This window comes from Chamaea fasciata, unplaced genomic scaffold (genome assembly GCF_029207755.1).
Source record: "Chamaea fasciata isolate MVZ Bird 193981 ecotype frontalis unplaced genomic scaffold, bChaFas1.0.hap1 SCAF_5, whole genome shotgun sequence".
NCBI lineage: Eukaryota > Metazoa > Chordata > Aves > Passeriformes > Sylviidae > Chamaea > Chamaea fasciata.
In genome coordinates, this window is record NW_027094090.1 from 68,493,228 (window position 1) to 68,521,224 (window position 27,997).

The 27,997-nt window shown below is 40.8% G+C and overlaps 1 protein-coding gene across 2 annotated transcripts; it reads right to left on the reverse strand.

The window, feature by feature from the left end:
* Positions 1-27,964, reverse strand: PPARA (peroxisome proliferator activated receptor alpha). 2 transcript variants are annotated; one of them, XM_066184320.1, is made up of 9 exons: positions 27,847-27,964; positions 27,508-27,640; positions 25,093-25,205; positions 12,321-12,565; positions 10,331-10,491; positions 9,629-9,767; positions 6,989-7,191; positions 3,702-4,149; positions 1-3,521 (listed from the first exon to the last, which is right to left on the reverse strand). In XM_066184320.1, the coding sequence occupies exons 4-9, from the start codon at positions 12,526-12,528 to the stop codon at positions 3,274-3,276; spliced, it is 1,407 nt and encodes a 468-aa protein (XP_066040417.1). In that variant the 5' UTR covers positions 12,529-12,565; positions 25,093-25,205; positions 27,508-27,640; positions 27,847-27,964; the 3' UTR covers positions 1-3,273. The 2 variants fall into 2 exon arrangements, with proteins under 2 accessions (XP_066040417.1, XP_066040418.1); XM_066184321.1 differs by lacking the exons at positions 25,093-25,205; positions 27,508-27,640; positions 27,847-27,964 and adding an exon at positions 14,632-15,246.
* Positions 27,965-27,997: the final 33 nt, after the last annotated feature.

A 27,997-nucleotide genomic window follows, 5' to 3' on the forward strand; every position in this document is an offset into this window, starting at 1 on the left:
TGCTCAAAAATCAGGAATCTGTAGGTTTGCTGAAAACTTAAGCAAGTCATACCATTGTTTCCCAGGATATTTCTCTATCCATCTGCTGTCTCTTGCCTTGAGCTGTTTGTGGGGCCTGATTGCCAACCAGAGTTCTTCCATGCTGTGACTCTAAAATGAGTTATGTTGGCAGAATCAGATCCAAACTGTACCTGATGAGCCAGTAAATGTTTCATACCATTTTAATCCTAAAATCTGATCACTTTTCTTCCCTCCATAGATGGGGTATTTTAAAGTATTAGGCTATCTGCACATAGGGCAGGGGATGAAGTAATAGATCAGAAACAGATCTAGTTTGGATTCCAAATTAAAAAAAAAAAAAAAAAAAGACATAAACTGAGTAACTTTAAAACCTCCTTGGCCAAAAAACTGCTGCAGGCACCTCCTGAAGGAGCAAATGTAATTCATTAAAAGGGTAATGTAGAAATGAGAAGTTCTTTTGCTCATTAATTCTCAGCAATTGTCTGCCCTGTGCCACTCTTTGAAGTGACTGTGGGAATGTGCACAGGGCAGCAGTGTGGGCAGTGGAACCCATCCAGAATTTTAGGCTGTGTTAACATCTTGTTCATATTTCTGTAATTCAGAGATGTGTTATCTTTTTTTTTTTTCCCTCTTTTTCTTCTCCTTAAGGGTCTGCAATTTAATTTAAAACAGAAATCAAATTTTTAATATCCAAGGAAGTAGTCAAAAATTTCTTGCTGGCTTTCAAATAACAGAAAAAAAAAAAAAAAGCACTTTTCTGATGCTAATAACAGGAGCTTGTTACAAGCAGCTGCTAAACCAGCTAAATGTTATGTCTTTCACTGAGTTACTCTATTTGCAATTCTTTATAGCTTAGCTGAGAATTTAAGTATTTATTATTCATTTTCCATGTTTTTAAGTGTTGCTAAAATGTTTTAGCCCCTTTTGAGAACAAGAGCTGGAAAAACAGTTATGCACACTGACTGTGGCTGACTTTCCTGAGAACCTACAATATACCTAGACTATGGAATACAACTTTGAAATTTGCCCTTTGCAAAAATCTGAGCTTTGGGGAAAAATAATTCAAGTTATCTTTTTCTTTTTTTTTAGAAGATAAACTAACAGTTGGCTCCTACAGTTTCAGAACACCATCCCAGAATGGCTGATATTTCGACAACTTTTTGTGTCAGCAATATTGCAGATCAATTATTTCTATGGCCTAAACCCCACAGCTTCTCAGTGAAATGGGGTTGGCTGGGAGAATAAAGCAGCAGCATTCCTAAAATCCTCTCTTTGTTTCTGAGGGCACACTGTGTGCTGCTCTGGGACACAAAAGGCAGCCCATTTCTCATCTGAGCGTTCCTGGCAAGACCAACATTCCTCTCTCAGCGTTTGAGGCCTGTTCTTCCTGCTGGCAACAGGGAAGGGGAGGAAGTTTTGTTTTAACTGCACATGCAGTTACTGTTTCTATCCTGCCCTAGATGCTCACCAAATTCGAGGCCTGTGCTTCAATATTTTACATTAAACATATCTATATTTATCTATAACTTCTGCCACAATCCTTGCCCAGATAAACCCCAAGTTGCCTTTAAACCTGTAATTTTTCCAATGTCCAGCTGTGCCTGTGGGCCCGGACAGAAACAAGCATTGCCACTGAAATAGGAACGACAGTGTGATGTCCTCACTCCATCACTCAAATCTCGCAGTGAAGATTCCGGTGTCTTCAGATGTGCCACAATAAAACAAAGTGTCCTCCTGTGCCACTGAAAGCTTAATTGCAGTGAAAACGCTGGGATTGCTCCTGAGACCTCGTTGTTGTGAAACAGAAAGTAAAATGAGGAGATAATAATGTAAAGTTGCTGTATCAAAGAAACGAAAGAGAAACGGCAGAGAGCCTTGCGTGCAGCTGGCATTTCTGGGCAGCTCTCTGAGAAAAGAGCCCGTGAGGGGGCTGAGTCAGAAAGCCATTTCCTCATGGCTTATTTTGCACCAGGAGTACAGCAAGGGCTGTTGTAAAAATCAGTTTACTCCGAGGAACACGATAAACTCACTCTCAGCTGTGCTGCCTTTCATCCTGTGACACAGTCTGCCACCTACAAACACTGCTCTTGGTGTTGCTGTCACCTTATCCACAAGGACAAAATCTGGTGAAAACAAGAACCAAACACTTCTATCAATGAGGCCGAAGAAGGAATAGAAATATAGCCAAGTGAGTAAAAAATGAAGCAGTGCATTCATTAGAAAAGTAAACAGGTGCAAACAACTGCACTGCCAAGACACTCTAAGGAAGCTGGTGCCTTTCCTATCCAGTCATTCCTTTGGAATCAGCTATCACTGCAGTACAGTGCAGTATCACTGCTGGAAAGTTAATTTTTTTTTTCCTGGAGTAGGGTCAGATTTTTTCAGTCTCTCCCAAACTCTTGCTAATTCAAAATAGTATTTTTATGCCAAAACTGCATCCTGAGCTATTACAAGTTCTACAAAAACACAGGGGATACAATATATTTTTCATCAGTGATATTTTCACATTTCCTTAAAAGACTTTTGAAACAAAAAGGTCCCATCAGTTTATCATATTGACTCTACAAGACACACTTGTTGAAGCATCTCTGCTGTATTTTAGATAACTCTTTGGATTTTGTTTGATTTCATAAGAGAACCATCTTTTAAACACGCTAACCCTAAGTATGCCAAGGTAACACTAGATGAAGCTGTACATCATTTCATGGAATTAAAGCAGCAATGGATCAAAGATCTTTCCAAATTTTTAGAAGGGTATGGACAGTAATATCCGGCCATTTGCTACACCTAGACTGAATGCTTTAAGAAAAATGTTAGCTGGTTCTCAGTAATTACCATTAGGCAAAAGTGCATTGTCTTTCTGATTGTGCAGATACCTGGAAGGAAGGTGCTGAATTTGTTATATTAATACGAAAATGACCAAGCCAAGAGGAAATACAATTTTGTTCATTTCTGTTACTTAACATTCCGATTTATTACACAAATACGTATTCCTTACCAATCTTCAAATTTCCAAATAAAAGAACCATTGTAAGACACTTCACTGAGCACTCTGACCAGTATTTTTCTGCAGCACTTTTTTCAAAAGAAGACGAAAGATCCCAAACCAAAAGAAGTGCAACACTCCAGTTCCCCAGTTTTAGATTTTTCCTGCTCTGGGCTGAGTGAACAGCACGTAGCTGTACAAAGTAGTTTTGCTCCCATCTGTATTTCTCTGTCTTTAAATATTGTGGAAAAAAGTACTAAAAATCCTTAATACATATCCCTGTAGATTTCCTGTAGTAAAGGGTGTAAATGTGCATCAGATTCAGTCTTCTTGATTATCTGAACAAGCTGAGCATGCTCTGTGACCAGCTGTCGGAGGTCAGCCATTTTTTGGAGGAGTTTTGGGAAGAGGAAGGTGTCGTCAGGATGGTTGTTTTGCAAGTGAAGTTTCAGTACATGCACAATGCTCTCCTGCATTTTTTCAATGTGTCCTACATTTACAAGACCGGGACGATCTGTTCTCAAAACAAGCAAAAGAATACATGTCATAATTTTATAATGACTCTTCAAAGTTTAGTTAGTGGTAGAACTGAATCTTCCAGAGGATAGAGGCTTTTTCCATTAAAATTTTTAATTCATGAGAGGGGAAAAATATTAAAATTTACTACCTTAGAGAGCAAATACGCAATGCTTACCTCCACAGCAAATAATGGCAGCAACAAAAAGGGATATATCGCTATCATCCAAATCCAGTGCATTGAATTTCATTGCAAAATCAAATTTTGGCTCCATTATGTCACAGAATGGCTTTCTGAGGCTTTTCAGGAACTCCCGGGTTATAAATCCATTCCCATAGGCCACCAGCATCCCGTCCTTGTTCATCACAGAGGCCAACATGGCAAATATGGCTTCGTACACCCCGTACTTCAGCAGCGTCACCTGGTCGTTCAGGTCCAGGCTGGAGAAGCCCGGGATGGATTTGGCAAATTCCGTGAGCTCCGTGACGGTCTCCACGGACGTGCACTGGCAGCAGTGGAAGATTCGGACCTCTGCCTCCTTGTTCTGAATCCCATTGGCTACCAGCTTGGCCACCAGGGTCTTCTCTGCCATGCATAAGGTATCCATGTCGTGTATAACAAACGGCTACAGAGAAAAAAACCCCACTAGTTCAGTCACTAAATAATGGCTATTAGTCGTTTTCTTCCTGAAGAATAAGGATTTTGATGAACTCTCACTTCCTTGCTAATCAGTCCTCAACTGTGAATAAACCCTGAGTTCTTTTATGCTTCTCATCAAGACAAACAGTGCATGACAAACTGCAATACTTAACAAGTCTGGCCTGCAAACAGCAATGCAAATAGTCAAACGCAAAGGTATAGGGCATATCTTTTATTTAGCTTTATCTAATAGTTACAGCAAATCTCCAGCAGTCCTGTGCTTGGTATGCACATATCCATCTCAGAGCCAGTTCCCAGAGGGTTCACAAAAGACTTGGATTACCTTCTCCTGAAGTCCAGGTTATTCTGCCTACACTCCTATCGATTCCTAAACTAACTACATCTGATGCACTTCATGATGCTTTCCTGAAGTACCCTAGGGGGAATACAGACAAGTCATTTCAATACACAGGGCAGCACATTTGCATAAGAATGTGAACCCTGCACTACTCCTGTGTTTTATTATCAGATTTTCATAGACAATGTCCCAGTTGTCCCAACTTCCCAGCTGCAGTTGGTGCTGAGTCATCTCTAACCAGAGAATCCCACCAGAATGCCAAACACAAAATTTTGCCTTTTACATGATCCCCTTTGTTTTGAAAGGTACATCAAACAGATGAGCCTCTCTCTTAAAACATCATAGCAAAAGCAACATTCAGACTTTCCTACGAACAATCACAACTCAAAAATATTTTTATACCTATCTGCAGAGCAACAACCAAAACAGAGTAGAATCCACTGAAGAATAACAACAAACGCCGGTTTTTTGCTTCCCAGCCTAGCGAAGTCACAGCTGCTGACCCTGAACAGAAATTTAGTTCCAAAACACCAAGCACCTTCCCTGTGCTGCTTTGCTCATTTCAGATTAAACAGCCTGGGGAACACATAGTGCTCTGTCAAGAACTCATAGGATTCACTTGTTTCATTCAGAAAACTGTCCAGCAGGTCAGGTTCCTATGGGTGTCCATTTTTCAATGTTTATGGCTACTGCACATTCCATCTCACTCCAGCACAGTTACACAGAGCAGAACTTTCCATGGGAAGGTGGATATGAGTGGAAAGTGGAAAACAAGAAACACAACACATCTCTAAACCTTTAATAGATGTACACTACCTTATATACTTAAAGAAAAAAAGAATCATTTCAGTACACAGAAAAGAGGTATGGCTAAGGCCTTGGGAGCTAAATTAAAAAATGACACCATCTCATCATGAAAAATGCTCATTCATTCTGAAATGAATTGTAGTGGTGCCAAAAATTAGGATTCACTGAAATCAGCTGTTAATGCACAGTTCTGAAACAGGTGGGTTGCAAATTACAAGCAAAAAACCCCCTTTTTAAAAATTTGTTTTTCTGCTGAAAAGTCAAAAGAAAATGAAAATGTTTGTTTTCTTAAGAAATTATGAAATCGCCTAAAACCTCTCTGCTCTTCCCTGCATGTGGAAAAAATTGGAAGCAGTCTGTTTGTACCAGGCTGATTCTTCATTGATTTTTATGTGCAAATTCACCCGGGCAGGTGTGTGCTGGTCACTGTTGGCTGCTCAGTCCCCTGGCTGTGTCCCACACACATTCAAATACAAGAACTGGGATTAAGTGCTCTAGGATCCATCCCTGCACATCTGACACATCTTGTGGTTTATGGTTCTGACACAGGGTAACAAGCACAGAATTGATTTTCTGCAGAAGCCCACTCAGTGAGGAGCTAAAGGTGGTATTTACTGTAGGGTCATGTCAGCCTGTACCCCTAACATGTTTAAGCCTGTGCCTCATTTTACACACCTCTTTAGTGCAGTGAAAAAGACTGGGATAATTCATGTGTCTCTCTTCCAATGCAGAAAGCTGTAGGCTTGGCTAGACTACACTATTATATGCCAAATTCCATAATGCAGAAAACAGTTTGCTTACAATTTTGATAACACTCATCCCCACACTGACATGGTTTTCATTATGGCATATGTAAAGTTTCTTCCCTGCAAATTTTTACTGAAACTGAAGTTGCTGATAAAATAACATACTTATCTTCTACGTGAAAGTAACAAAAATCATAGCAGGGCTTAAATAAATATGCATGGAGTGAAACAAGCGAGTCTTTACATCAGTTATACTCTCCCATGTGCTACCAAACAAAAAGCAGTTGATCCAGTTGGGTAGATCTTGGCTAAAATACCCTGAAAGAAAAATAACTTCTACAGCTTATGTGTCTTCACGACCTTGCTTGCTTCTGCCTCTCAAAGGAACCATACAGAAAAGACCAGGAAGGCTGGGTGAGGAAATGGCCAGCGCTGTGAACAAAAAATTACAAACTCGAGGTTTTTTTTTCCCTCATGCTATAAATATTTTCCTGATTAAAACAAAAGTCATGCAGAGCACCTGTACACCCTACAAGCTACTAGTACTTATCCTGGCATTTGTGGCAGAAAAACATTTTTTTTTAACTGTCATAAGAGGAAAATAATTTTGAACTGTTCTCCCTGTATCAAGAGGTTTTCACATTCAGGTATCACTTCACTTTTGATTAAGAACAATAAGTTAGGGCTATGAGTTTTTCACTTACAAGGTAATCACTTGATTTTCCTGAAGCTTCTTACTATTCTGATAGTGGTTGAAAGCAACCATATTTACTACAGATACTCGTTTTGAATACTTCACATCTGTTTTACCATGACATTTATTTTCTAAAAGATTTGCTGAAGATTGACCAAATTATTACAATCACCTTATGTACCTGTCAGTTTTATTTTAAAATAACAGGAAAAGTACTTACTGGATTGTTATTGGTTTTCCCTGCAAGGATAATTCTGGCTTTGACCTTGTTCATATTGAAGTTTTTCAGGTAGGCATCATGAATCCTTTTGGCAAGTGATTTAAGATCTGCCATTTCTGAATCTTCTACATAATTTTCACCTGTTAGAATTTCTGCTTTGAGCTTGGCCTTCTCAGACCTCGGCATTCGTCCAAAACGTATTGCTGATGGGAAGATACAATTGTAAAACAAACACGAATTATACAAGAACTTAAGCCTTTTACCACTGCTGATTAGAGCAGTAAGATTGTTCTGTCTAGAAAAACTGAGCTAGAGGTGACGAAATCGTCCCCTTCCCAACACAGTCAGTGACTAACATGCTAACCTGGAGGAAATCATGTGTTTCAGAACAAAAAGTGCTATCTGCAGGGAGCTAGAACACATTCCTTTTCCCTTCTACATCACCTAAACATGCTTGTATTTTGTTTTCTCCTCATTGAGTTCTACAGTTCCCAGTGTGAAACTCAAAGTCCACCTTGGGAAGACTTAAAACACTGAGTAAACTCATGACAGGAGCTTTGCAGAAAGCACACACACGAGCTGGAGAGCTGCAACGCAGTCAGCCCTGAATGCCACTGCTGGCTCAGAACCTGCAGGGGCATCCAGTTCTTTATTCAACACATCTGTACTGCCAGTGGGAACCCCAGCCCAAAGACTTGCTTTTACAGCCCAAAGGCTAGAGGCAACAAAATCTCCACTGCCCCCAATACTCCACACTGCTTTCTCAACAGACTAGCCCTTCAAGACTGGAGAGGAGAACAGTCTGAATACCCAATTTAGCCACTGGGATATTCTTCTGAGAGGCAGGAGATGCAAGTCTGACACACCTCTGGGTATGGAGGTCTCCTGGTTTTTGGGCAAGTGGTCTTGCCATTCATAGGCACATCCACATCCTTCTTCAGTTTCATTTTCTAGCTAAGCCAGCCCCACTGGGAGGTGTAGGAGGGTTTGAGATGGCTCATACAGAGAGTTGCTTGAACCACATTTCAGCATCCAACCAGTGAGGACAGGACCTCACTGCCTACACCGAGCAATTCAAGGCATGAACACCTTCAGCATGCCCAGGGCGACTTCTCATGACACAAGGAGGTGACTCTAGGCATGATCTGACATACAGCTGTGGACTTCAGTGGAAGTCCAACAAGGAAAGTCTATTTGTAATTTGGCTTAGGTGCTTCCTCCCCCTTAAGGGTGGGTGGTCACACCAGCCTCTTGAAAAAGTGGAAGAACACATTCTCTAAACTCAAACTTACACTTTTAAGATTATGGGTATAAATTTAGTTGTGGCACTTTTCCTGAGAAGTACTACCAGGAAGTTAGCAGCCATCCCTTCTCCCTGCTGCCTCCCACATGTTTGCTGCAAGGAAACTGTGGCTATTCCCTTCAGCTGCAGCACAGGTGGCTACAGTGTTTTTAGTAGGATGAAACAGCTTCACACACAGTTCCTGCCAACCAGCACGGCTGCCTGCTCAGCTCCCAAACTGAGATGTCACTTTGTTGTCCAGCACACTTTTTGAGGATGGTTATCCCCAGTCTTGCAGAGACTACCAACCCTCTCCCAGTGGACCTCAATCTCAGTCAAGGCTCACCTCAGGAGAGCCAGGCTTCTGCAGAACCAGAAAGTCAACTCTCACAATGCCTCCTGCTGGGACTCTAGACTACAATGTCAGAAGCAGCTTCCCCCCAGCCATGTTCCCACCCCACCTATCCCATCTGCATAGTTTCCTTAGGAAATTTGTCTCCTAACCCATAGCTTTTCACCTAGCCCAGCATTTTTACCTCCTTTCACACTGCATCTGCCCCCAAGTTCAGCCTGGACAATATCAGAGCCAAGCAGGGAAAGCAAACTAGTGTCCTCTGGCCAAGTGAGATGTGCTTTCTCATGGCTTTGGCCTCTCCCTCTTCACCCGTGCGGCTCAGCAAGCTACGTCCTGCACAGAGAACTGCCTCGTGGACTGAAATTGGTCTGTAGGCCACAAGCTTGCCACCCTTATCTTAAAATCACTAGAACAAACAACAACATAACTTTTAAACTGGATATCTAAATGCTCTAGTTTTTGCCATTCTGTTTAACAAACAACCGACCAGATTCCTGTTGCATAGTCAGCACAGACCTTTGCCCTCCCTCCCCACTTTCTGAGCCATCTGCCCAAGAACTGTTGCACTGTAACCTGAAAAATAATGAAGGCTGCTTTCCTACAGATTTCTGTCCTACATCACTACCCCTCACAATGAAAGCAGTTGTTCTCCTCCTACTCTTCTACAAAACTCTCGGTCAGAATTCTTCCAGTGTTGAAATTTGTTTCAATGGGAGTACTGATGCCAGAGTTCTGGGGTGAAGAAAGCAAATAAATGAAGATTCATATGGACAAACTGACATGTAGCACAACTGTGTAAAGCTCATAACAGCACACTTGGCAGCTCTGTATCAACCACATGAACCCTTCAGGGAAACTGGTGTCCCCTGCAGCGGGATGTTTTTTTATCCTGTAAAAAATCTGAAGTTCAATTCATGTGTGTGAGTAAAAATGCTATCCAAGTGCCTGCCTACAGCAGCAGACTCTGGGTAGGAACAAACAAATTAAGGGCACTCTTACCTACCATTATGTGACATTCCAACTGAAAGGCACTTTTGGAAACGACAGTATTGGCACTTATTACGATTTTTTTTCTGAATTTTGCAGTTGCGATCGCATTTATCATAGATGAGTTTCAAACGAATTGTTCTTCTAAAAAAACCCTATAAAAAGTTTGGAAAAAAAAAAGTCATGTCATCCCAAGAAATATGCAATAATTATAGGAGTAATTTGCATCAGAGACATGCCCTGGCCTCAAAACTACAAGAGGGATTCAGGCAGCATGTGGTGGAGGTGAGAAATTCAGGATTTGTTGCTGTTTAAACAGGAATGTGGCATACTCCTCCCAGCCATACTCCCAACACAAATAAAACACTAGTGGAGCAAGAAGGCTTTGGGTTCTTTTGTTGTTGTTTATTTTTTGTTTGTTTTTTTTTTTTTGTCACATTTTAGTGTCTTGTTTTAGCATTTCACTAACTACATACAGAAAAGCAGCATTAAAATTATCATTGTGAATTGCTCCTGCTTGATGAAGGTCTGGTATTGAGTTATGGTGTCTGGATGACTTACTTCAGAAAAAAAGACCACAGGTAGGTTTATTATTTAAATCAATGTTATGGCTGGAGCTCTAGTAATTAAACATTTACGTATCAAATGTTTATCTTTGTATTACCCCATAAATAAAGCAACGTGATTTCGGTTCTTAAGAAGAAAATTATGACTGTACCTTACAACCTTCACAAGCGTGTACTCCGTAATGGTAGCCTGAGGCTTTATCCCCACAAATTCTACATTCAATGTTTAACGCTCCACTGGGTGATTCATCTATGCTACCTGGAGCTGTGGCAAAATTAATGGATGAAGGACTGGATGCTGGTGAAAGGGTGTCTGAAAAAAAAACCAAATAAAAAGGAACACTTCATAAATACTGTACTATCAAGACTGATACAATTTCTATACTAAAACCACATGAAAAATGAGCTTTAAAAAGTAATCTTGCATTAATAGTCATTAAGTGAACTAACAATTTGACCATAAGTCTTTGAAAAATAATTCATATTCCCAGTGCAAACAGACACAAAATACAGGGTGTACCTTGCTAATTTTGATGTGACATAGGATGTCAAGAAGGAAAAGGCCTTACTGGAGTGACTCTGGCAACAAGAACTAGATGGGTGATAATGGACCCAATAAATACACACCACACCAATGTTCTTTGCAGAAAGGTTGTGAGCAGCTCATCTTGGCTTTACATTTTCCATCTCTTGTGGTGCAGGGATGAGCAGGGCATCTCCTGTTGCAGCACCACAAGAGACACATTCCTACCTCACACAGCTACACTTCAGACACACATAAGGACCCCTGACCTTTGAAAAGCTACTCATAATTTTAAATGACAATCCAAACCGAGGCCTGAAAAGCAGATGGAAGAGTCCTGCACATCAGCAGGAAGGCTGAACAGCCTGCCTCAGGTATTTTGTGTTTTTCTTAAAACAGGCAAAGCATTTCTGTATCGTGCAAAGAAATAAACTCGCCAGACGTGCCACCAGTAGATGAACACATTACAAAACTAACACCTTCCAACCTTAATTATTTCAATTAATATTTCCACCTTGTTTGAGGAAAATATTTTCTGAGGCCAGAATTTCTTTTATCTTCCATCTTGCAACTTGCACCACAAGACTTCAGCAAATTAATGGGTGTGTTATGTTAACAGACAGATTAAGAAACACTCATGAATGTAGGTCAGCAAGTATTATGTTGGAAAAAACCTTGGCACAGAACTCAGAGTCTCCACTGCCAGTGCTGCCAAGCCCACAGGCATCAGAGTCATCAAGAACAGCCTAAACTCCAGGATTTTTTTTAAAGTGTGATTTCATTTTACTTGCCTCATGGAACTTGAACCTTGGAAGTTTACATTTTGCATGTTCTCTAACCACAAAACCAGTATGTTTTGCAATGAGAACCGAATGCTCTACGAGAAGGTGACAGTAGGAGCTGATCTAAATTATTGTAGGCCTTGTACACACCTACACTCAAATCATGGTAAAGCCTCCTGCCTCTGAAGGAGCACGTTATAAACAAATGCACACACGCATAAAGCTTTTCCTGTACAAGGTCTCGGATCTCATCTCCCTGATGAGAAGGTCTGCAACCAAAAGGGAACAGGGTCACACTTCTAGAAACATTCCCTCAGTCAATAGTGACAGGAGGCAACTCTTCCCCATTCCCTTCAAACCCACACTGTTCATTTCAGCTGCCTCAGATCTATTATTCCAAGGTAAAATAGGGATCACAGGCTGGGAACTGATCTAAAGTAAGACCCCTCCCCCCCCCCCAAACAAAGCATAATGCAAACCAACCAAAAGGTTAATAGTAAATTGGTTCTCCTGCTAGAAGACTTGCAAACACCCAGATTCAACAGGAGAACCTTGCTGAGATCACCAGTGTCCCACACTATTGGAGTGATTCCTGTTCTGATCACCCAAACAAAGCCTGGGACTAAAGACTACGTAACTTTATGTTACAGCCGTTCTTCAGAGACATCTCTCTAACATATTAACTTTAGCCTTAAGTATTTTAAAACCATGCCATAATCAGGTTATATATTTCTAGTGTCACTTCATCATAAACAATAATCATTGCATTAAAGTAATTACTAATTTCTACCATTCTATTTACAAAAAAAAGTTTTATGTTAAACCAAACTCTCTTACCTGTTATAACGGATCCATCAGATCCTGGACCATTTCCCAGAGATTGGAATTCTGCTAAACTTAAAGCTCCAGAACTATCATCACCTAGAGACTGGGACAGGTCTTGAATGTTCTCCATATCTTGTAGGAACTCTCCAGATAAAGGGCTGTCTATATCCTCCTCCTCCAAGGGAGTAAGGGGATAGAGCTGGTTTTCAGTGTCCACCATTTTGATCAAGTAGAGCAGTCACTTAAACTTCTTTTTACTGGTGAAAGAATAATTTTTAAAAAAATCAGATATTAAAAAAAAATATTTGAACCAGTTGCAGCACACTGAATACAGGATTTCTGATAAAGAGGTGAAATATTATACAACATTCTGGAAGCTCTGGAAGCTTTATGCAACATGAATCATCAAGAGCACAGGGTGGGGAAAATTCCCCAAAAGATTTCAAGATGAATGAAAGTTATGACAAGATCAATCTGCAGATTGTTGTTTTCTCTCCACTGCTGAGAAAAGTGTTTCTACAAGAAGGCATTATGCACTTCCCACCAAAACTTATAACAAACATCAATACTCTACTCACTCTTCTTCAGCAGGAATAATAAAGGAGATGCTGCCACTCTTACTAACTTGCCACCTCATTCTACAAAGATCATTAGTACCCATCTATTTGCCCAGTTTCTTTGAAACATGATAGTTTTAACTAAAAAGGGAAAACAATTTCTATGCCACATAGCGCAGCAAGCAGGAATATGTAGGAGACTAAGGATGGGAATTTATCCCTGATTTCCAACACCAGTTACAGACAAACAGGGACTCTCCTGTACCGACTGTGCTGCTGGGTGAGAGCTGGACACACAGCATGGTTAAGCCCATGGTTAAGCCTGGAACTAGCTGTGCTGTTTGCTCTTAGTTATCTACCCACGTCCCTGACATAACCACAACATACTCAGACTCAGAAATGAGAAATCCCTAGCGTGTAATTTGCGGAAATACAGTTCAATTCTTATCCGTGTGATGTATCTATTTTGTGATAGGGGAAAAGTATAGAGAAACCTCCAGTAACCCAAAGGAGACTACTAAATTTGTCTCCCTAAGGAGGCATCAGCAAAAAGAAGAGAGGAATGGCAGAGCATCTGATTGGCACTGCTCTTCCAGTGTGCTCTCCATGGAGTTCTCCTGGGCTAAACCAGTTGTTCACAGCACAGAAACACTCTATTCCTCTGCAGACTCAGCCCCAGGATGGCTGTGGAGGTTCTGGTAGGCACTGGGCTTCTTGCACCCAGTGTTCCCTGCTGGATCACATACATCTCTCCAAGCACCACTTCTTCATCCAGCGCACGTATTTTTAAAAGATCAAGCGAACATTGAAGTCTACCTTCAGGCAAAACAGGCATTATCTGTCAGGAAAGCTTGAGAGCTGACCTCTGAACATGGCAACAGCTGCCTGGTATCGCCCAAACCACAGCACACTCTTCTGCATTTACTAACAATATGTAAAATTCAGCAGCCTTTTTAGCTACATTTCTGTAAAAACAACCTAATAGCTAGTGAAACATAAATGGAGTGCTGCTTGTTTTAACTATTAAATTACATACCCTTTTGTACTTTCAAACACTACAAGTAAATTACAGCTGCTTAATCATTAGAGCTCTTGTCAATGATTAACTGGTACTTAGGCAAGCATGGCGACAACAAAACAATTTCTGAAGACTGTCAAAATATACTAATATTCACAATACTGACAAATAATTTTTTTATAAGCACAGAAAATATTTAATGTCTAGTATTTGAGCAGTAAAGTGCCTTCTGGCTTCTCTGTGTTCTGTGCATGTTTACACGTGCATATGCTTTCATTGGCAGGTTTCACATAACATGCATTGATCCTTGCTTGAATGAAAAAAAGCTTCTAAAATAAAAAGGGTAACGAGTATGAAGTTCATTTAATATTCACAGAGAGAATTTTGCTTTACAAAAAGCCTTGTACATGTTAGAACAGCAGAAGCAGTAGATGCAGCACGATGATTCCACTCAAAGATCTGTGTCTTCCACGTATTTACAAAAATTGTGTGCCTCAAAGACACCCGCAGAGGATTTTCTCAGTTTCCCATACAATACTTTAGTCTCCATAACCCCTTTCCTACCAACACACACAAACTGAAAACAAGAGAAGAGAACATAGAAAAATAAGGACACCATTTCATGTAATTGTGATTTTAAGGTTAAACAGGTTTTACTCTCTCACATCCTGTTATCTCTGAAATATGCCTATTTTCACAAGAAGTCCTTTCCCACATCCTCACTGTGAATGCCCACTGAGTAACTTACCTATAAACTTGAAATCGGTCCCAAAGAAATCAGTTAGATTATTAAAGAAAAATACCTCAACATGCAGCTAGCAGTTACTTGCTTCATTTTTGGAAAGGCAGGGAGGGACACTAAACCTCCATCCCTTCCACATTTAATACTGGCCACACCAGGGATAACCCCTGTAAAGGAAAGAGGTCTCTGAGATGCAAAGGTCTCTGGGAAGCGGTAACAAAGTCTGATCTTACTGCATAAACAAATTGATCGTGTAAAGGGCTTGCTTGCAAATACCAGGGTTAAAGTTGAAACAATCATTACCTCTAGGTCATTTTGGGAATGCTGGGGCTGAAAACAGCACATGTAAAACTCGTGATTGCAATAGGTATTTTTAGGAAACTCCACTGGATAGGAAGATCCTTGAATAGGTAAGCCGCAGAGTATTTCCAATATTCTGGTTCAACACAAAAAAGAATAGAAAATAAGATTTGGTACCTAAATCCCCATGGCAGGGGAGTGAGCAAGTGGGGCTTGGTTGCCTCCTGGGGTTAAGCCCAAACAAAATGATAAAAACAACATAGGAATTTTTGTTTTGTTTTGGTTTTTTTTGTTTTTTTTTTTTTTTTTTTTTTTTTTTTTTTTTGTTTGTTTGTTTGTTTTTTTTTTTTTTTTTTTTTTTTGTTTTTTGTTTAGGTTTTTATATTACTCAGCCAAACTCAAGGAGACCTTACTGAGCTAGGAAACTGTGTTCCTTCGGACCCAGGATTTTCTGTTTCACTGGATTTTAAATGACATTGGCTAGTGTATATTACAGATCAGGACCACTCAACCCTCCTTTTAAATGTGACCTTCCCGCTTTAAACCATTCATCTGCTTTCTAGACCTTCAAGATTATATATCCACAGTTTCCTCCAATGCCTTCTCTCACTTATGTAACACACTTATTATAAACTAAATAGCTTGGAAAAATGTTTGTTTTGCCAAGATTACCGTTTAAGAAGTAACTAATAACAGGGCAGCAACAAAACTATTCAGGAGATAATGAAACTAGTCATTTCAAATATCATACCCTCTAGCTTTCACACAACAGATGCAGTTACTAATGCAGAAAAAACTACAAAGAGGAAATTAATTTTCAGCAAACAGAAATGAGAGAGGTAATTCATCTCACCTAACGTCAAACAGCTCGCTTAACATGTTTGGGTTGAGTGGAGCTCAATGGAATTTCCAGAGCCATGACTGATCTTCAAGGCCATGATTACACACTGAAAGCGTGGTACTTTTCAACCTAACCACTTCCCTGATGCAGTTCACTGCAAAGCCTTACAAATACTAGTGCTGGCTCAATGGAGAGGGCAGAAATAAGGAGCTGGCAAAAGGGGTACACGTGCTGCATGGCCAAAAGAGAACTGCATGTGCAGCCTGAATCTCCTCTGCAGAATCCAGTGACTGTGTGGACAGGCTGGGTGTGCAAACCAGGCACTTGCACTGCCTGAAGTGAAGAAGCCTCTTTGGTCTCCTTTGAAAGGTGAAAACTGCTTTACAGATCAGACAGCACCTCTATTAGATTAAGGGGTATTACCATTTTTTGGCAGGACCATGTAAATGTCATGCAGGCTGCTATGTGCACATCCCATAGATATTCACCTCCCAGCAGTAAAACTGCCACTGAGGTCCAGTAGATGGAAGATACAGGCATTTATTCTAAGTTGACACAACATGCTCCAATAAATAAATAACAAAAACGAAATGGAAGTTCCAGTGCTGGAAACTCAAGCTGAGAGTAGAATCTAGCTCGAAGAAAAGACTTCAGCTGCTTGTAAAGAATAGAACAATATCCTAGCATCAAGTGGCTTTCTAATGGAAAATCTTAAATTCAACAAGCCCCACAAGATCCTGGTAACTAGGAGCTCCATTCAGAACACTTTATCTTTACACTGACTTCATATTAGAGCAGAAAATAGATTTCACCATATTGCACCTACAACATTAGACCAGCCAGCCTGTGTCAGACAGCTCAGCTTCAGATGTAATGAAAGACCACATCTCCCAGGTATGGGTGCAGTAAGATCTGAAGGCTGTGTTTAAAGGAGCCCCTGCAATCCCTTTGACAACACGAGGCAGATTTGGTTTCATCAGCACCGGGACAGGAAGGTTTTGCAATCTCTGCCTCCAGGCTCCAAAGACAAGACTTACAGGTCTATCACCTCAAGTTTACACCTATCTGCAATCATGCTTGCTTTCTTCCACATAAATGGATGTATCAAACATAGCATTAGTCAAATTTGCATCGAGGCCCTTCTGATAAAAGGAAAATCCCATATTGTAAAGAGTGGAGATAGAGGTGTTGTTTGAACTGCCTTCAAGCTCAAATAGGTTCAAGTCTGCACAGAATGCCAACATGACTGAGATTTTTTGGTTGTTTGGTTTGGTTTTTTTCTCCTCTAAATGTGAGTTTTCATATCCAGAAAGTAAATGCTTTGAAGGCTTCTGTAATTGGGAATGGGAAGACTTGACTTTTCTGTCTGGTGAATGCTGAACTAAAACTAAAGTCAGAAATAGCTGTATGTCAAAGTAAGGCCTTCAAATCTCTTTTAAATCTGTGTCTGCCAAATCCTTTAAAGAACTGTCTACTCAGGACTTCAATATAAGTCAAGAGTAATATAAATTAACAAACTGTATAATACTATACTTAGGGTTATTGAAAAAAACTATAATGTTTTCCTTCAATTTCCTGTTTTCTTCAAGAAGCGTTTTTGGAGGGGTCTTTGTTGCTTTGGGTTTTTTGTTTGTTTGTGGGGTTTTGGGGATTTTTCCTTTGTTGGTTGCCTTCCATATTTTGAGTTCCTAGGTTTTTGTATTTTTTTAACTACATTTTAATCTAATCTGAAATTTAGACGGTACCAAACCCAAGAAAGCACTGCCAAATACTCAAGTGAAAAACCTGGTGTTTAAAAAAATTTTGTGTTTTGTCTTGCTTCAACTTGTATAGTCCAGATACTCAGAAAGCCTAAAAACCTCTCGGTTTGTAATGGTGTCTGTTTCCATTTTTATACTCAAACTGACTACCAGCCTAATCTGTAGAATCAAGATACTACTGTTCACATGGCTTTAAAAAAAATCAGCCTATAAAGCAGTATGAGTGAAGATTAGTCAGTTTATTACATAAGTTGTTAATACACTTAAAACAAATATTCATATTGGAGTTCATAATATCCAGTAACCCAAATGAATCCCCAGGTTTTGCTCTTCACCCAATCCATTTCAATGTCAGTATCTCTTCAAGTCACTGCTATATTCCAGTCGAATTATTCCATGCTTGAGGAGGATTCAAAAGATTACATGTGTTAATCACAGCAGTTTGTGCTTCAAAGTTCTACAGATTCTAAAGCTTCTGTGACAACACCTGGCAGGCCACGAAGCTGACAGGACATGCTGACACACATGCTGGGATTGTGTGCTGAACACTGACATGTGGAGACCACAACTGCTGAGAAACTGAGATCTGGTGCATCATTTAAGAGGCTGCTCCTGCTGCATGTACATCAAAAGCTGGGGTTTGATTTATGACTGATATTTGAACCAAGGGGAGGTCACATTCAGACAAACATGACATACATGTATTTGCTACTCGATCCACGGGCCAAGGTCACGTTCACACAAATGTGTCATCTGAGTATTTGCTTTATTTTTATTACCCCGTTGATGAACCTGAAGCTATCTTACTTTCCTCGTGTCCCAAAAGCTCCTTGCCCATTTATTTGGTGTGTCCCAAAAACTCCTTGGAAGTTGCTGGGTTTTTCTAAGGTTTGCAATACTGTACAAATGTCTGATGAGCTAATTATATAAGCCAAGATTATGAATTGATTAACAGTTAGGGACACCTTAATTTCAGAGATCAGAGTTCAGACTGAGGCTAAATCTGGTTGCACGGTATGACCAGAATTAAGAGATTTAAGAAAAAGGAAAAAAACAAAAATCCCACAAAAACTGGATCTTATGAACTGCAGGCATAGATCAGATATCCTAAGCCATTGTCAGGGTTTTTTTTGTTTATTTTGGTTTTTTTTAATTAATAGGTAAAAATAAGTTTGAGTGGTGAAGCCAAAGTTGATTACAACATGTACAGCATTTACAAACAGCCCACGCATTTGCCCCAACATGCTGCTCACTGGGAACCAGATCCTTAAGACTAAATTGGAATGCTGCAATTGTTTCCTTATACATGTGATTAATGCCTCTCAGATTATGAAAAGTGTCTGCTGGACAATTTTCTAACTATGCCCTGATATTCTACAGAGACCTCATTTGTTGAAGGATACAGATATCTGAGGGTAACAGGCAAATAGAAATTGCATTTTAGAGTGGTGACTAAATTATTATCTCCAATACAATCAATTCCTGAAGTAAATAAAATGTAAGCCCCTTGCTAAGTCTCCTGCAGAGTACATTTTCACTACATATGGTAAAAATAAACTTCATAAGGTAACAAATTAAAGACATCTGTGCAACTGAAATTGTCAATTAAAATTATAATCTAATACACACAGATGCAGTGCAAGGCAAAATTTTTGGCATATTGATGGTGCTGCTGCATAAACCTCTCACTCAGAGGATTTACTTGCTCACATGCAAAAAAACCCACCCAAACCCAAACAAACCCACAAAAACATAACATACAAACTGTTTAGTCACAGAAAACATCATAACTTTTACAAGCATAACTGTCTAGTAACCCTTCCTTACGAATGGGAAAATTCAGACATACTATATTTATGAAAAGAAAAAGTCAGTTGCAACTAACTTAAGAGTCAAACACACTTGGATGCACTTTCTGAAACTGATGGTGTTTCAACAATCTTTAGGGTTTGTGTGTAAGTACTGGTGAGTTAAAAAGTGTTCTTACAAAACAGGATACAGGAATTCCTTTTGTTATCTGCAGACCCTCATGTGTGATAGCAAGTGGTATATATTATTCATAACAACATATTCTTCAGTATGTTACCATAATATATATATATCACATATATATTACAACATATAGCAGTAACATACTCTCTAGAAATTAGAATCCTTGCTTTGTTATAAATAAAAATACTTGTCTTTAGCTGGCATTTGTTTGCTGGAAACTGACAGGCCAAACAGAACAGACAATTGCTGAATAAATTCATACTGCATCACTTCTGCAGCAGGGTCAGTGTGTTTTCCTTTTTCTTCTACCCAGTCACCAACTTCCATGAAAATGAAAGAACTTTAATGCCTTTGCAGCCATTACTGCTCTCTCTAATTTGAGAAGATTTGCAGGCCCAGAATTACTGGCCAGCACACCATACTGCATATACCTGACAGGTTAACTAGACCAGAGGAGGTGAGAAAACAATCCTGAAAATTGCTCTCAGTTTGGGGGCAAAACTCTCTTCCAAGACTGATCTGGACATTTGCCTGCACTACCCCCTAATTCTTGCAGATTTCTTAATGGCAACATTCTTTCTGAATAAAGAGCTATTGTTTTGGAATAAAACTTTCAATCTAAAAGGAGAGGGAAAAAAAAAGAAAAAAATTAAATTAAAATTACTTAATGTAAAAATTTGAAAGGTGTTTTTGGCATATTGATTTAAGACTGTGAAAAGTTTCATTTGAGTCTCACCTGCCATTTAATGATTAGGCCTTGCAACCCCTCATTTTTAGTCGACTTGGACAGATATAACTTCTTCATCTGACAAACTCCCAAATTTTGCCACCCTGATCTCATTACACGTCCTGGTCAGAAAAACAGAAATAAGAAAGCCCACAACTTTGCATCTGTACCTTCTCCAACAAAAGCTCTCCTACTTAACACCAGTATTCCTTTAAAAGAGACATGAAGTCTCTTAGCTTTCTCTTTTCATTTATAGCTTAAACTTCTAGCTAAGGGCTCCTTATTGTTTTGGCTCAGGACAAAAGTCCAGTTGCTTTGGTATCTGATACTGCAATTTTTGCTTCCAAGACCAGTAACAACAAAAAAAATGTGTCTTCCTCAAGAGTACCTCCTTTCAGTCACCAGCACACTCCCTATCCCACATCTCAGGTTACAGTCCTTTCCAATATTCTTTCAGCTGTCTTATCCCTCTCTTCTACCCAGCCATATCAACCCATCCCCGAATCACCTCCTTCACCCCCTCAGTCCTCCAAGTCTCCAAGCTCAGCTCCTCCAGCATCTGCACAGCTGCACCCCTCACCATCTGCAACTCCTCGCATGATTCATCACCAAACATAACAGACCATGATTATTCACTGCTTGAAAAGCTCCAGGGGAATTTACATCTCTTTCTGGAAGAGATTCAAGAAGCCTGAATTCGCCTTCTTAGCAGAGAACACCACCACTGTGTATTTCCAGTGGCTTTATTTCACTGATAAACTTTATTCCCTTGTCCAGACATAATAACATGACTTATTTGATAAATTAAATTCACCTTAACAGAGGGATTTATAGACTTTAAAGAATAATGACCCTCAGATAAAATATTACAGATTTACATCCCTGCTGCTTGCAAGTATCTTTTTGAAAATTGAGTCATTCCAATGGGCCAGCTTTTATAGTCTTCTACCAGCACAAAAAAATCCAATGTCTTATGTAACTGGCACCTGAAGTTGTGTAGGTTACTTACTCTAAATGTGCAACAATTTTACTCATTCCTTAGAAGTATTTTTACAGGCTCTTGTTGCTCAGCTATTACGTTTAAGTAAATAAACAAATGAAACCTGCTAAAAATAAACTAACTTCAATTTAATGTCATGCCACAACTCAGAGAGGAATGTTAAACAAAATTCTTTCATTTTGTTGCTGGGTGGTTTTTTTTGTTGGTTTTGGTTTGGTTTTTTTTTTTCTTTTTTTTGTTAAGAAAAAGGCCTTCAGTTTTACTCTGACAATTCAGACATCCCTGCCTTTAAAAGTTTTTCTTTGTGATAAATCTATCGCACAAACCCAAAGTTTACATTGAATTAGCGTTACTAACAGCAGCCTTGGCAACAGGCATGAATGCAATTAATCTACATTTTTTGGCAAATGGACATCAAGTACTTGTATTTGCAAGCTCCTGATGTGTCACACAGAGGATCCACTTGGGACACATGACTTCACAGGTCTAAATCAGGTCTCTCACTACAGTGTACAGATCACAAGCCTCACACTCCTGCATGATCAAAACGTGGCAAACTATAACCAATTATTTTCCTGCCATGTGTTCCCTGCTCATCCTCTATGACGTGGAAGGTATCTGGTGCCCAGTTTAACAGCACTGCTGTACATCTGCCAGCCCACTCCTTTTAACCAAGGAAGCATCTGAACTGTAGAAAGGTGGAGGAAGAATGTGAGTCCGATGGAACAGCCAGGAAAAGAAAACCTCTTTAAAAAGCCATGCCTGTACTTTCATATTCCAGTTTTACTTCACTTTGTAAGGCATTTCAGCTGGCCTGAATCAGGGTTGGAAAGAGCAGCTATGGGGACACAGCACACAGTCCCTCTGAGGGACTGGTTGCAAAATAAAGTTACCTTAAGGGTCGCTAGACAAGTCAGCTCAAGTAACGCAACAGCTCCCTCACATCAAGAGGAGATCCCTTCAGTAGCTCCCTGGAACTGACGGCCCCGCTCCTTCCCTCTCCCTCTGCCCTTCCAGCCACGCTTCTCCCCGGTGCCTGGGCTGGCTCTGGCGCTGCCGGATCCCGCTGGTCACCTCTGGCACCGTGACTGACTCCGGAGCCTCCCGGGCACCGCTGTGGCCCGCAGCAGCTTGGCAGGCTCCCAGGAGAGCGCCCAGCCCCGGGCACTGCACGCTGCTCGGCAGCCCTGCCATCCCGGCACTCCGAGCCAGCTCCCGGGAACAGTCCCTGGCCGGTGTTATTCCGCAGGGCACACACAGCGCCTCGGTGAAACAATTCCGTTCACAGGAAAACCGCAGGCAGCTTCAGAGAGCTCAACGGACCCTCTGAGGGGCTGCAAACAGGACGGAGAGAAGCGTTTGGATGGGAGAAGGAAAGAAGGAGCCTAGATCAGATCCAGCCATGCCGTGGAGCCACACTTGTTGCTGTAGCTCGTATTTGCAGGGCTGTCAGGAAGCACTGACAGAGGACATCCCGTTCTTTCCTGCATTTATGTTTTCATTCATACACACACACCTCCCCCTGCCATGTAATAGAGAAATAAAATGAATGATAGCTGCAAAGAGAACAATTCCATGTTCTCAGGGGATAATCACTTTTGCGTTTCCGCAGGATTTATTACAGGATTTATAATCTTGAGAAAATGCAACTCCTTGTAAATTTGGTTAGAATTGACAGCAGCTCAGTATGCTGAAAATCAGATGCACAGAATGTACATTTAGCTTGAAAATTTGACAGCTGCTTGAAACTACTGGCCTGTTTATGCACATTTACATCTGTACATCCCCAGCACAGAAGGACAGGTACAGCTGCTGCTTTGCCCTGTGCTGCTTGTCTCTTGCTCAGCCAGGTACTAAAGCTGCTACCTGATTTGACCACACTGGCCTGCTTAACTGCACACAGCATGTCCTTTATCCTGGGCAAGAATATAAAAAAACTTCACTTGTTTTACATATATATATATATATACACACACATATATATGTAGCTATTTTGTAATCTTCCACTGAAAACTGCCAACAAGCCAGCAATACTCGCTGCGACCCGTGGGCTGTAATTAATTGCATTTTTACATCAGAGTGTGTGAATTAATTGACAGCTGTACTGGAGAATTCCTCCACCCTGTTGGACAGAATGCCACCGGGCACTAATGAACAGGAGTCTCCACAGCAGTCTCCTGACACCTTCTCCCTCCTCCTCCCCCACAGATCCAATCGGTTTCACAGTATATTCTTACTTATTCAGCCCTACTACTCCAGGGAATGTTTTCCATACATGCTGAATAAAGAGGCCAGAGAGTTTGGCTTGATTTTGTTTTGTTTTGTTTAATGGGAGCCTCCCCCATGACTCCCATTAAACAATGTGACAAGTGTCAGGTACTTTGTACCATTTTTCCTGAAGCAGTAACACTAACAGCACGTTCACAAACATCATCAGTAATTCCAGTCTTCACTTTCAAATAAGGTTTTGCAAGTAAGACGTGAGTTGCTCTTACCTTCTGAACATTCATGTTCAGTGGTTTGTTCTGTGATTCGTTATAGCAATCATTTCCCATAAATAATTTTAAAACAAAACAGGCATGGAACACTTATTTGTGTAACAAAACAAAACAAAACAAAGAATGGCAATACAAGCCCATATTCAGGCAATAGAACTTAGCATAGCAGTGCTGGTTAATGGATATACACAACAAAACAGTAAGACCTGCCTCCAAATCTTAATCACAGGCTGTAGAATAGTTTCAAATGATCCATTTTTATGTTTTTGGTTTTGTTTGGTTTTTTTTTTTTTTTGTTATTGTTAAATGTAAATAATAAGGTATTGTGGTATTATTTTTCCATTTAAAATACATCAGACTCTAAACCATTCACCATGATAAATTCTCTCAGCTCCAGGATGTTACACACTCACAAATGAGTGAGGATTTGCTCAACCAGCACACCAAACAGCAGCTCTGGTTTCCTTCTACGCACTTCTCCACAAAATGAAAACAAACTAATGAGATACAAAAATATGAAATATGAAAATTTTGAACTCAAAACAATAAATCTACCTGAATGCAGCACCACAGAACAAACTATGCCTCTTTGGTAGCTTGCATCTTTCCAAAGGATAAAAAATTTGAACACCAGACACATTTTAAGACTTAGCAAAGACCCACACAAACCAGCCATGTAACAACTCAAGCCTCAGTCAGGATTAGAGTGCCAATGAGTTGTGGTTTATAACTTATATTAATCTGTGCACTAGAAGTCCTTCACTGGACACAGGAATTACACTTCTTAGATATTTAAAGACACACGCAGTGCACTTATAAATAAATATTGTTTCATAAGCAGAAACTATGAGAAGTGGTATGAGGAAGTGGAGTCAGATTTGGCAACATCTCAATGCCACATGCAATCTGGGCACACAACAGTCTCCTCATATCACTCTAGTATCTTTAAAACATGGCAAATATCACACTCTTTGAGAGATTTTAGTTTTATTTTGAGGATAGTGATGATTAAAGGCCCAACCTTACCAGAGTTTTTACTTCAGTGAAAGATTCGGCCTTTCACTTCATAAAAAGTCGTTCAATATTTAATTTAACAGACCTGGTCCTCTGAAATGCTGAGCACTCTACCTCCAAAATATTATGAATTCAGTATTCAACTGACTAGCACCTAAGACAGCAGTAGATATCAGAACATAAGGGAGTTTTACTTTGCTCTCCTGATTGTGCAACTATTTTCTGTTTATCAGTTATTGATTGGCACTACATGCTCAGATTTCTTTCCTTGTCATTTGACTGCACATTAATCACTCTTTACAGAGATCCTATGCCCAGTCCATGTGTGTACTCACCCCTTCATGCAGCATCTTGCAAGGCTGAAACAGAAGTTGTTTTCCAGAATCTCTTCCCCTTCCATTTCATGTGATAACAAGCAGTTCTTCATCAATAAAAAGTCACTGGCATTCTTAAAAAAAAATAAATAAAGAGTCAACAAAAATTTCCCAGGGCATATTATACTGATTTGACACAGCTATGATGTAATATAACTTAAGAAGAATATTTCTTTATTCTTAAAAAAAAAAAAAAAAGAAAAAAAAAGGAAAATAAGAAGTTTTAAATTCACTTAGGCTAAAATTATTTTTTAAATGACTGAGTTTTTTAATATGTCCCTAGTTTTACAGCAGGACCACACTGACATCTAGCTAATTAGGGAATATAACTGGTATATCCCAATATAATTCTGTTCTTTTTTCCTTCAGACTAAAAGAATTCAAAACCACTCATCTGAGAAGACTATAGTGACAGCCCTGTGCTATTTTAATTATCTGTTATAGAGTGAAATACTTGTACTCCTAAAGAGCATTTTCACAAATGTCCAAGTCTTTCTGTGGTCACATTTAGAGTAGTTATGGTTTCCAAGGTGCACACACAGCCCCATGAGATGTCTTTGCAACTGAGCTTTATTTTGAGGATTTACATTCCAAAGGTAGAGATTTTGTTTTTATATACTTTAAAAAGCATACATAGCTAAAAAAAACCACACAAACAAACCAAACAAAGATTCAGGGAGATTTTGAAAAAGTGGATAAAAAAAAGTTTAAATTCCAAAATGACATAAGAAAATGTGCTTGTACATTTAATAAATATAAATATAAATTCAACTCCATTTATTTTCCAAGACAAGTATGGTGTTCTCTTTCCCCCCCCTCTAGCAAAAATACGACATGTGCCTTAGAAGAAGAGGTCAGAACCCAAATCTCATCAGGAAAGCTATAGACAAGACAAGAATAGAGCCGTTTGCAATTTTGAAATACAAGCTGCTTCTGAAAAAATAATAAGAAAAATTATGTTTCCTTGCCCACTTCGGGGCAACAGCGAGCATTACAATCCATTTTTAATAACAAAATTAGTATCTTAGGCCATATATCCTACTCTCCTGTAGGACATTATTCTCCCTTGTATTTTTTTAACACTCCACACATAAAATACTAAAAAGCATATCGACACAAAATCACAACTGAAGTGTAACCCTCTCTCCATGGTTTAAAATTCATGATAGCCTTCGTGAAGACTGCAGTATTAACAGAAAAAGAAGACACTGAAGAACTACTGAAAAGCAAGTGACAAACCCACAAGGTGTTTCCAGTGGGTAGCCAGAACTCCCTGTGCACCTGACTGCAGAGGATGACAGTCAATATAAGGCAGCAACAGCTTGATAAGAATGTTTTTTTGGACCACGCTAAGAGCTCCTGCCAAACATGGCAAAAGACAGCGAGCATGCTGTCTGTGGAGCTCCACAAACCTCTGATAAGGTCTGCACACTCTCATCCTTCCAATACGCTACACTGTATATTACTTGAAATTCCCAAAGTTGCCACTCAAAGTCACTACGAGCCGGCCAACCAAGGTTATGATACTGGTTTAGGTTTAGCAGACGTGTGACCACATCACATGAACCACAACTGCCTCAGCTCCAGCACGGCACCAGGTAGCAGCCTCGATGCTACATCAATGATTCAGGATTTACAAAGGAAAAGGCTTTTTACAGCTGATCCAGTCTTGCTGCCTGCAAAGCGAATTTTAAAAGGTGAGCAGTGCCAGATGCCAGTGAGAAAGTCTGTGCATGTTCTGTAATACAAGGAGCTTGACCACGATTTTCCTTCACAACAAAACTTATGCAACACCTTTATTAGTGCAGTACTACTAAGACACCCAATGCCAAAAGTGCCAAACATTATCATGGCAGATAATCCTGTGTGACGAATCCTGTGCTCATACTACTTCCATCAGAGAGCTTAGGAACAGCTCCCCGCGTCATTGAGTGAGACTGGGCCAATCTTAACAGAAATACAAGGCAACACCTTTTGGAACTCCTTTCCATTGTTACCTCTGGAATGCTTTTTGAAAAGCAAGTATCCAGCCCCACAGGGACAACCAAGAACTCGGCAAACCACAAAAGCGAGCCCCGGAGGCGTTCCCACTGACCTGCTCCTCGCTCCAGGACAGAGGACCCTCCTCTGGCCAGCCGACCGGGAGCAGCACAACCTGCCTGACCGAGCCAAGCCAACAAGCGAGCATGCTGTTGCACATACCTTCTGCCTGGTGCCCGAGTTCATTCCAGGTTAAGGGCAATCCAGATGTTCCATTCAGGAGACATGACAGTTGCCAACCAGACCCTCGTGCGACAGGACATTACCCCCTCCTCCGTTCCCACCTCCAGCGCCCTGAAATCTTTCACCCCCGGGGCTTCCCGGGCGGCTCTTTACCTGCACCCGCCGGCTCCGGGCCGGCTCTGCCCGTCCCGCCGCCCCTCGGCCCCGTTCCCGCAGCCGGGCGCCGCTACAGCATCTCCCCGGGCCGGCTACCTCCCGCTGCTGTCCGCCGCCGCTCCGCCGAGGGCTTCACACCGCGGGGCCGGAGAAGTAAGTAATAGCGAATAGCAAGGGAGGGGAGGAGAAGAAAGGACAGGTCATTAGCAAAGCCGCCGCCGCGTTAGCGAGGCGGGGGCGTCACCCAAGCCCGGGCGGGCGCTCCCGCCTCCTGCCGGCGCCCCGGCCGGGACACGGGCACGGCGCGGGCGGGGGGGGGCGCCACTAAGGCAGTACCGTGCATCGCTGTGGCGGGCTGCGCAGGGCCGGGCCGGGCCGAGCCGCGTCCCCGGCTGCCGGCGGAGAAGGAGGGGGAACGGGGAAGGAGCGGAGAGGGAACGGGAACGGGAGCGGGGCGGGAGCGGCCGGTGACAGGTCCCGGAAGTGA

Bases quoted from the DNA above. Each gene is read 5' to 3' on its own strand.
- PPARA (XM_066184320.1), bottom strand. From the start codon at position 12,528: ATGGTGGACACTGAAAACCAGCTCTATCCCCTTACTCCCTTGGAGGAG. The intron at 10,492-12,320 runs GTAAGAGAGTTT...TTTTTTTTTCAG, and splicing joins TGATGGATCCGTTATAACAG to ACACCCTTTCACCAGCATCC. The intron at 3,522-3,701 runs GTAAGCATTGCG...TTTTGAGAACAG, and splicing joins TGCCATTATTTGCTGTGGAG to ATCGTCCCGGTCTTGTAAAT.